Raw genomic sequence first — 10,558 nt, 5'->3', positions numbered from 1 at the left:
CTGATCCTAACAAGTATTTTCTGTGTAGCTAAAGCTTGATACGGCGTATTGCTCTGTACCCCAGACCTCCGTTGTTGTACAAAAACAGTTAAAGACACAATGATGAGCACACTGTCACACTGCGTGACATTTTGAGTCCATCCCCAACACACCTTCCTGCTGTAAGTACTCAGTAGAGCTCCAAATGTGTGTCAATTCACAGCTGAAATGAATCCCCATCAAGTAGGAGCATTCGCTAAATTTACAGAGCATGGCTGTTAAGGGAAAAAATACAATACATAGCCTTTTCTTTTTTTACATTTGAAACTATACGTGTGACCTGTTTTTAAAGATGTAGGCCTTCAGTAGGAACAAATGGGCTTGGGGCTGAGTGCCACAGACAGGCTAGCGGAGTCAGAAGGTAATGAGAGACAGAATAACACATTGTTGGTTTGGGTCTTTTCATAGGATTTGCTGACAGTAAGAAAAAATATAAATACAACGCCAGACTTACCTTTTCACAGTAATAAATAAAAGGAAAAAATTAGTACCTCAAAAATATCATATTTAGTCCTTCGAGAAGCCTACTAATTTTGCACTTTGGGAGTCCTTGAATTTTATTGTGAAAAACGAATGTTTAACAGCATTGATGCAAAATGTGGAAATGCCTCTAAATCCTGAGCAGCGTATGACTCAGCGTGTGAGTGGCAGATAAAAACAGCTGAAGACACTTTAGTTCACTTCTCTTGGTTGCATGTTTACAGCTATATCTGGAGGCACCTTGACATCGGTTACGTACAGGGCATGTGTGATCTGCTGGCTCCACTTCTAGTCATTCTGGATGATGGTGAGTCAACACCGAATCACTCCTCTTTTCTGACATTTGGTGTATTTTTATAGTTATTGATGGAACAACAGAGGACAGTTTGCCCACTCACTTGCTCACCCCAGCTTCCTCGCTCTGTTTCCTTTTTTTTCAGAGGCCATGGCCTTCAGCTGTTTCACTGAGCTCATGAAGAGAATGAATCAAAACTTTCCACACGGAGGCGCTATGGATACTCACTTCGCCAACATGCGCTCTCTAATCCAGGTAACGCAGCACTAGTAAAGCCTTTACAGATACTGTAGCAGTCAGGCATCACTAAATCCATTCATTACCAACAAACCTTTTCCTCCAACACCAGTCTCTTTTTGTGTTGTGCTGAATCTCCTCTGATCTCCTCTCTCTCTGTAGATCCTGGATTCTGAGCAGTTTGAGCTAATGCACCAGAACGGAGACTACACCCACTTCTACTTCTGCTACCGCTGGTTTCTCCTCGACTTCAAGCGAGGTAAAGTGACGGCTTGGTGCAAAAGAGTTTTGCCAAACAGAGGAGTAGCTGATTCACTCCTCTTTAAGCCCCGTTGGTGGATAAAACGCAAACCACTTGGCAGCTCGGTAACAAGACATTTAGTTATTATCAAGACTTGGAAAGGATTTTCAAGACAGCTGCATAGATAGTTTTTTTAGTTATTCAGACTCAAATGGCTTGTTTTGTCACCTGGGTATCTCAGTATAACCTCCCTGCGAAGACTTGCTTCCAATCTTATCTCTCTCTGCCGATAACTCCCCTTCCTGCAAACTCTGACTCCCATCCGAGCCCTCAAACACCGATTCAGACTCGACTCCCGTTTCTTTATGTGATTTGTGTTCCAGAGCTGGTGTACGATGACGTGTTTGCAGTGTGGGAAACGATCTGGGCAGCCAAGTGTGTCTCTTCTAGTCACTTTGTCCTCTTCATTGCCCTGGCGCTGGTGGAGATCTACAGGGACATAATCCTGGAGAACAACATGGACTTTACTGACATCATTAAGTTCTTCAATGGTAAAATATGTCACTTTACAGCTGACGTTGTTCATGTAAATATCTCCTCATCCCTGTTAAAGGTGCCCTCGACTGATATTAGACATTACAGATCAGTATTACTGATCACAAGTAATTTTGTTCGGCCTGCCAAAACAGTTGTGCAATGTCTTCTGTGAATGTGAGCATTTTCTATGTATGGAATGCAGCAAAGACAAGCTATCAAGTTGCATTATGGGAATTGTAGAAACCAGCATTGGAAGAGCTTGACTTAAACTAGCAACTAAAAGTCAGAATACTGTCTGTTGTCTTCTGCTGCACCAATTCTTTCCCCCATTCTTTTAAAAATCTGTCTTTTGCAAGTCGTCCAGCATTAAAAGCATGATAATGGCACTAAGATGCCCTTGAGCACAAGACCAGACCTATTTAAATACAAATTTGTAACATGAAAGGAAACAGTCATAGGTCTGGATCCAGGCTACAACTAATTTATGGAAGAGCTATACTAAATATCTAGTTATTGAATGTCAAATAGCAACCTACGATGAAATGATTTACAAGCTGCTAGCTGTTACACGTCTGTTCAGATGTTCTCCAGACATTTTAGGAAATAATATCGGCCATTTGTGTTTTTTTGTCTTTCAGAAATGGCTGAGCACCACAACATAAAGAAGATTTTGACCATGGCCAGAGATCTGGTGTGCAAGGTGCAAATTCTTATAGAGAACAAGTGATTGTGCTCTTTGTCTCCTTCTTCCTTCCAAGTAAAGTGTGACCGGCTGTAGCAGCACAAGATTCAAATACATCTGAGCACACATGCTCTCTCTCTCTCACACACACACACACACACAGACACACACACACACACATACTATACAATGCCTTTTCAACCACCGTTTGTTGCTATGAGCCTTATTCACTGTATCTACAATGTTGTTTGTGTTGTCAACAGAGGTATGAGAATAGTATGCTTCATATTTGTCAGTATGTTAAAGTGAAAAAAAAATGTATCTGAAAAAGCTTTTCTTTATTTTCTAAATACATCTGCCAGAAGTTCCTTATGTGTCGATCTTAATCCGAGTGCACTTAACATTTTGATATAATAATGGTCTTAGTTGCACATTTCAATCCAAATTATATGCCAGAATTTCACCAGAGACTATATTTATGCAAAGAATACATTGTGATGATAGTTTATAATAATTATTTCAATGGTCAAGTCTACAAGATCATACTTTGAATATATCAGAAAGTTATCCCCTTATTCCCATCGCTTAATGAAGGACAGAATGTCAGCAGACTTTTCATTTTGCTTAAGTGCAACACCCAAAAATTAAATGACTTTCTACTGATGACAGAACTCTGGCTTGTACTTCAAAATGTAACTTAAACTACATTTCTGTTTCACAAACTACATTAAGAATAATTTAGGGTTTAGCACCATGTCAGTGATTTAGCATCCAACAGTGTTTAAAATGTTTTAATTGAACTGCCTCGTCTGCCAAATATTGTCTTTATTTGTTATGTGTGAATTGTACTGTACTGAGAGATAGATGTGTTTAACTTATGAGGTTTATAATATGTAAAATCCTAACCTAATATTTAAGTGACCTACGGATGTCTGTGCGGAGATTTAAGCCTGATTTGATAGTCTCTTAAAATATGTTTCCTTATCCAGTGAACCTCTAGATATTTTGTAAATTGTGCAGTTTACTCACCTTGTCTTGTATTGTCTGGCGCCTTTTTGTTGAATTAAATGTTAATTTCAGCTTGAATGTGACTATGAATTTGGAAGATCAGATGAGACGCTGAAAACCAAATGAAACGTTTTTTGGCGCCACGTTGATGAGATTCTTTAGTGTGAGAGTGACTTAGACAGAGAGATGAGAATGAAAGGTACAGATGACGTTATGAAGGAAACTGTATTGATGTTTTAGCAGATTTGGGGCTCGTGACGATATTTATTATATATGCTTTCAACCCCTAAATTGATACTAATGTCGGCCCTGAGTTACCCACATCCGTGCTCGTCGTTCATAGCCTAAAACGTCACTCAGTTGGTCTTCAAGTATTGTTTAGTGAATGTGGTGAGATGAATTGCTTTTAATATTGTTGTTTCTGTGGATGCTTACTGCTGTCAGAAAACACATTTTTTAAGTATATTGTAACATTTATTTAGCAAGTATTTTTTTAATTTTTTCATTCATTTTCTCATTCAGATGCTGCTTTGTTTGTGAAGCTGATCTTTTTATTTTGTGGCCAGTTCTAAATGTGTATTGTAAAACAGTCAAATTATATACTAAGAGTTCATATATAGTATATATTAAATGGTATATGTTTTTATAATAAAACAATAAAAATGGAATCATCATTATTTTTCCAAACATTGCGTATTGTGTATTTTACTCAATTTAATCAAACTGAGGTGAGAGAATCACAAATGTGTGAGGTAAGGAGAGGGTTGTTGAACATCAGGAGGTGACCAGAGATGGAAATGTCGTTTGTTTTGTCTCCCCGTTTGGTCAAGGTGTAAATATCTAAACGGCTACATTCATGGTCCCCGCAAGATGAACTGGAATAACTCTGCTGATGTATTTTTTCATATCATCTATGGAGGACGAAAAATTTGTCAAGTATACAGAAATAAATATAATACAGAAGTAATGAATAAATGCTGAAATAAATACGGAAATAAATAACAAAAAGTATATTTGCATTAGATTGAGGTTACAACCTCTAACCCCTTTAGTGTAAAATAATGAAATGTATGTGAATGAAAACGTAGATATAGATTTAAGGACCAGTATGATTTACTTCACCTTGTTGACAAAGTTATTTCTGCACTCTTGCAGTATTTTCACAGACCTATCAAAAGCCTGTGATACAGTTAACCATAATATTGTATTAGAAAAGTTGCATAAATATGGTTTTCATCATAGTACATACAAATGGTTAAAAATCTTTATGAATATAAAAAAATAATTAATATATAATCTTATTGTTTTCAGTGGCAAAAAATCATACCCTCAGGATTTATCTAAAATTAATCAAAATAAAATGTAGTCTGTTGAGATGCCTCAAGTGTCCGCTACAAAATTCCTTGGAATTATTCTTATTCTTATTTAACTTCAGTTTGTTACTGTTTATGACATCAATATTTATCAAATATGTGTTTTTATTTATTAGATACTTTCAGGTGAAGGGAATTCCTGAACATTTCAAGACCTACTTTAATTAAAGCCAATTCACAGGTTCATTCAACTGGTACGAGTCTTCATCCTCTTACATTACTTACTAGCAGAGGTCAATTATCAATCAATTATGGAGCAGCTTTTCCCACTTGACAAAAAAATGTTCATCTATGAAATGTTTTAAAAGATGCTTAAAAGGCAATTTAATTAATTTTTTTTTTAAATTGCTTTCCTTGTGTATTATTGTCCATGTGTTCCTTGTTTCAGGTCTAGCTTGTTTCAGGTACAATTGTTTCACTCAAAGGGACTTGTAGCATTACTATTGTTTTAGGAGTTAATGCAGGTGTATAAACCAATATCCTCTCAACAAACACAAGACAACACTTACTGTCGCACGCATAGACATGCACATTTAAACAGACAGGATTGTGCGTGGACAAATCACAACTTAAATTTCTATCATTTTATGCAAAATTGACAGCCAATCACAATGGCCCTTTTCCACAATTCTCCATGTCTTTACAACCATCACTGTTGAACTTCTCCATTTTTGACAGAGCGGCCAATGACAGGTTGAGTTCACATCACCTGGAGCAGAGGTAGGTCCGCTGTCCTTGGAGTTGGAATTTAACTCTCCGAGATAACACGGTCAAATGCCGGCAAACTAATTTTATTTGGACAGTGGTTAGCTAGCTAAAACCTTTTTATTTCAGAGAAGAAACGAATATAAACAAAAGGTCGTTCCTTTTGTTATAGTTTGTTGTACTCTGCAGTAGCTCAGTGAAACCTAACTCTACTGATATCTCATTACTGACCAAAAGTGTTGCATTGCTAACATGATCATCATTGTAGAACGCTGTGGTCAGCATTTGACACACAGTTCCCAAGACTGGTCTACTTTGTGATCCCAGAGTCAGAACTAAACATGGAGAAGCAGCGTTCAGTTCTTCTGCTCCACATATCTGGAACAAAGTCCCAGAAAGCTGCAGGTCTGCTGAGACCCTCAGCTCTTTTAAATCAAGAGGAGCTGAAAAGTAAAACAAAATCTTCCGCCCGAATAGGGACTTGAACCCTAGACCCTCAGATTAAAAGTCTGATGCTCTACCGACTGAGCTATCCGGGCTTCAGAAGTTCATGACGCTGGGAATTAATTTGAAAGTCAATACCAATATTATGGGAAAAAAACAAAAGAGGGGCTCACTGCCTGCTGAACCTGGTAAAACATAAAACAACCAATATTAATACGAGATGCCACAGAAGATGACTCGAGCGTCTGTTTACGTTTTGTCAAGTCGCTGAAAAAGCTAATCAAAAGTACCTAGATTGATAACAATCTCCTTTTAACTGATTTAATGACATGCAGCTGGATATTTCCTAGCTCACTCCTCTTTTTCCAAGACTGTGGTGACGTGAGCCGCTGAGTTTGGCAGCTGGGATCACATATTTGATCACTCCCTCTTATGTATGCTTGCTTTTGTAAAATAGATACTTCATTTAGATTTTCATTTCAGTTGTTGAGCCAGCCATCATGTTATGAAAACAGATTACAGCTGGAATGCAAAACTGACTAATGGAAGCAATGCAGAAAACATGCTCTGCATAAAATACGAGTATAGGAAGCATGCTCATATACTAACAATGTATCTATAATGCAATATATTTGATAAACTGAGCTTTTTTTTGGATCCTCGATCTTCAAAGTAACAGGTAACTGAAGTTATTAATTACATGCAGTGGAGTAAAAAGCACTATCTCCCTCTGAATTGTAATCGAGTAGAAGTATAAAGTAGAATAAAACAGAAATACTCAAGTAAAATACAAGTACCTCAAAATGATACTTCAGTACAGTAACTTCCCTAGTTACTTTCCATCACTGCCTGGGACAAAGACGATGGTTAAAGTAAGTAATGTTGAGTAATGAAATGAACGGAGTTACTAACAGGTGTCCAGTAAGGTTGTTACGTTATTGTAAAGGTTACGACTCACAGACGAGAGTACTATTTCATTTGATTTTAGGTCTTGTCATGCTGTACGTAACATTGCTTTATTGTAAATGAATGAATACATAAAAATAAAATAACAGTGTAATGGCGGACGAAAAGAATCAGGCGGCCGTTCTCGTCCTTCATCGTGCGTGTTCGTGAGCTCGAAGACGCCGATTGGTCAATTCGTGGTTGATTCTTGGTTGCGATACGAGCGCCGATTGGCCACAGCGGACACTTCCTGGTTGATTTATGGTTACAGACTGAACGGTGATTGGCTTTCACAAGAATTAGTTCGACTCACGGGCTACAAGGAGAGCCATCCGGGCTTCGTAAACACATGACGTTGGGGATCAATTTGTAGGTGATTACCAATCGTTTACAATATGTCAAATATTATTTATTATGTGATAAATGAACATTTAAAAAAACAAAAGAGGGGTTTACTGTGACAGTCATAAAGCTAAATTGTAATAGTTTGTAATATTTTATGAAAATATATTCCCCCTTCAGACACCGCTGTGGTTTTGTTTTGTTTTGTTTTGCTGTTTTAGTTACTTATGCTTTCAGGACAGTTTCAGCACATACATATAGCTACACGCACACACACACACGCACGCACACGCACACACATACACATGCATCACTTATGTTCATACACATGCATCACTTATGTTGCCCCTCTGACTACTGACTTTCAACATACATGTGTTATAACAATTAATACTTAATAAACAGGTGAAAACAATGCAAAACTCTAAGGGTCGGTGAACAGACGTCAGTTTAGAAACAGTGAGCTAACTACAATACAGAAAACTACAGGAAAATGAATATTAACCCCGATTGTTATTGTCATTTCTTCTCTGCTGTAAATGTGTCTTGGCTAGCTACCGCTACCTACCTAGCTCAGCTAAACATCTCAATAAAAGAATTCCCAATCCATAGCCAACTTCAACAATGAAGTCTGCGCCCTCAGGTGAAGGAGTGGGAGCAAGTGTCAACCTGTCATTGGCAGCTTTGTCAATATACTGATACTCAAAGTTGACAGGTTGCGAAAAGATGGAGAATTTTGGTGACGTCTGGGAAGTTTGGCGAAACGTGGAAATGAGAAGATGAGATTCCATGAGTTTAAGCACTATTCGTTACACTTATTGCAGATTTTGAAAAACTACTTCCGCCCGAACAGGGACTTGAACCCTGGACCCTCAGATTAAAAGTCTGATGCTCTACCGACTGAGCTATCCGGGCGCTCTGAATGTATGAAGTACAATGTCGATAATGAATCCACTACTATGACTATTACTGTTGAGCTGTCAGTGGAAACGGAAGGAAGTGGAAGTTAGGCTGGCTAAGGCTAGTCGTTAGCTATATTTATGCTACTCTAGCCCTCTACACAGTCTGTGGTTTAGACCCCAGCATTGATCCTCCTGGTGAGTTATTAAATACTAAAAAATGTGACACACTTTTTTATAAAATGCGGGCGCAGCTGGTTACCTAACTGTCCTCAAAATGTCATTGTTTAGTCTCGCTGCTAAATGCACATGTCGTGGCTTGTCAATGAAAATCCCTCGGCCTTCATTTAACCTGTTAACAAACGATAGACACTCAATTACAAACGTGGAGATCCAGAGCCACGTCACACATGTAACGCGTCTGTTGAGGAATCATCACTCCAAGGTAAATTAAAGGTCAATGATTATTATATGAATCGCAGTCGGTTTATTCTGCAGCCAAAGAAGAACATTGATTGTCAGTCTTGTTACCTGTGTCTCCTCTATTAGGTACCAGAGGTGGCTACATGGGAACTAATACCAGAGGACCAGCTTCCCCCGGTAATATCCTCATGACTGGCTGAATGTGAACACAATACAGTACTTGGGTTGAGTAAGGCTTGGTGACCTAATAACGCTTTGAAATTCATGTCAGAATTTAAAATAATGGTTGAAATATTGGGTCACACTGGCAAATATAAAATCCTTTCCTAATGCGGCAGAGGATTAGTAAAACAGGAAGGGACTATAAAGGCTGTAACTTCGTTTTTTTATATATTTTTTTTCTCTGTTAGAGATTACCAAAGACAAAAGGTCAAATTATGGGCACAGTGTTTGCTGTTTAGATGTTATTAATGGATGTAATAACTTTATTCAATGGTTACTTACAGTTAAAGACATTGTTAAGCAACAGTGAAAAGAAACTGTCCCACATACAATTCTGAGCAACACGTTTTGATTTCAGCCTGCCCATATCCCTGCTGACCTGGTGGACAAACTGGAGCGACTGGCCTTGGTTGATTTCCGCACCAAACAGGGACTGGCCTGTTTGGAGAAAGCCATACGATTTGCAGATCAGCTTCATGTTCTTGACACGTCAGGGGTTGAACCGATGGATTCAGTTCTGGAGGACAGGTACGTACAGGCAGTTAATGTAAAACACTGTATTTTGCATGTGGGCCTTTTAATCACAGCTAGAACCAAATAGCATGTAACAAATCAGCAACAACTAGCTCAATTTAAACTCTTGTGAAGCCTGTTGTATTAATGTGATTATGTTTATGTCCATGCACATTCAGGCCATTACAACTGAGGGACGATGTCGTGATGGAAGGAGACTGCGCTGAAGAACTGCTTCATCTCTCCAAAAACACAGTTGAAGAATATTTTGTGGCACCACCAGGTGAGGAAACAACCTGAATACATTTATTTTGAAACATTGCTGATTACACGATTATTGAGATGATAAATAAATAAAACGATAATTAAAAACGTAATAAAGCCTCACTGCCTAATGACTTACACACATACCTGTAGTATATATGCCCCTCCCATAAATATTTATACTACAGTCCTCACTGTATATCTCACCTTTAGTTTATTCATTTGTATACTGCTGTCTATACTTATAGCACTTTATAATTTGGCAACTCCTGTTCATAACTGCTCATACTGTACATATCTTAGTGTTTTCATATCTACACTATTTACACTATATATACTCTGACCATTACTCTGCAATGACAAAGTCTCAAATTAATTATAATGTAACTTTTTCATCCTGTTATTGTTTGTAAATGTGAAGATCCTTAACTACTGTTTATTTTTCTCATCGCAGGAAATATCCCTTTACCAAAGAGGGAGGAGAGGGCCGCCATGCTGAAACACTCAGAATTATGACGTGTATTACTAATTTGTTCTCACTTGGTGTGTAAAATAAAAACCTGGACGTGCATTTAGATTTGTTGTTTTTCAGTTTCATTTGACGGTTGCAGTATTGATAGATCCTGGTTTTGTTTCAGTATTATTTTATGTGAAGTGTGAGTGAGCAGTGTGTTGGCAACCTGTGCTATGAGAGGATTCAGTGCAATGTACATTGTTTTAATTTGGGATTTACATTATGATCTTGATAGTGTGTCCTATTTTCATTCTAGTGTTGTTTAACTTTGAAAAAATAACTTAAAAAAAATAAAACAATACTTAATTCTCACTTGGTTTTGTTTCCAAATAAAATGTGATATCATAAGATATGTGTCTTAAAATAGACTATGACGTGTTTGTCAGGTATCAGCA

At 37.8% G+C, this 10,558-nt stretch overlaps 2 protein-coding genes and 2 non-coding genes across 8 annotated transcripts in view; 2 read left to right on the top strand and 2 right to left on the bottom strand.

The window, feature by feature from the left end:
- The window catches only part of sgsm1a (small G protein signaling modulator 1a), a 26,604-nt gene extending 22,389 nt beyond the window's left edge, over positions 1–4,215 (top strand). For 3 of the 4 annotated variants that reach the window (XM_031856413.1, XM_031856412.1, XM_031856411.1), the window contains 5 exons: positions 744–826; positions 960–1,069; positions 1,214–1,310; positions 1,676–1,843; positions 2,468–2,556. In XM_031856413.1, coding sequence (XP_031712273.1) covers positions 744–826; positions 960–1,069; positions 1,214–1,310; positions 1,676–1,843; positions 2,468–2,556 — 547 coding nt within the window. Of the gene's footprint in view, positions 1–743; positions 827–959; positions 1,070–1,213; positions 1,311–1,675; positions 1,844–2,467 lie in introns of all 4 variants that reach the window. The other variant, XM_031856410.1, reaches the window with a different exon arrangement.
- A 1,848-nt stretch (positions 4,216–6,063) lies between these two features.
- trnak-uuu (transfer RNA lysine (anticodon UUU)) lies at positions 6,064–6,136 on the bottom strand. Its single transcript has one exon. It is a non-coding gene; the product is annotated as a tRNA-Lys (tRNA).
- A 2,034-nt stretch (positions 6,137–8,170) lies between these two features.
- trnak-uuu (transfer RNA lysine (anticodon UUU)) lies at positions 8,171–8,243 on the bottom strand. Its single transcript has one exon. It is a non-coding gene; the product is annotated as a tRNA-Lys (tRNA).
- Positions 8,244–8,312: 69 nt separating this feature from the next.
- Positions 8,313–10,516, top strand: gatc (glutamyl-tRNA amidotransferase subunit C). Of its 2 annotated transcripts, XM_031856512.1 has the most exons (6): positions 8,313–8,425; positions 8,519–8,672; positions 8,777–8,827; positions 9,231–9,400; positions 9,565–9,668; positions 10,104–10,516. In XM_031856512.1, the coding sequence occupies exons 2-6, from the start codon at positions 8,553–8,555 to the stop codon at positions 10,163–10,165; spliced, it is 507 nt and encodes a 168-aa protein (XP_031712372.1). In that variant the 5' UTR covers positions 8,313–8,425; positions 8,519–8,552; the 3' UTR covers positions 10,166–10,516. The 2 variants fall into 2 exon arrangements, with proteins under 2 accessions (XP_031712372.1, XP_031712371.1); XM_031856511.1 differs by having other exon boundaries at positions 8,314–8,672; positions 10,104–10,515.
- Positions 10,517–10,558: the final 42 nt, after the last annotated feature.

Source organism: Anarrhichthys ocellatus, unplaced genomic scaffold (assembly GCF_004355925.1).
Source record: "Anarrhichthys ocellatus isolate YVR2014 unplaced genomic scaffold, GSC_Weel_1.0 scaffold17, whole genome shotgun sequence".
Classification (NCBI taxonomy): domain Eukaryota; kingdom Metazoa; phylum Chordata; class Actinopteri; order Perciformes; family Anarhichadidae; genus Anarrhichthys; species Anarrhichthys ocellatus.
This window is presented reverse-complemented; position numbering and strand designations above follow the sequence as displayed.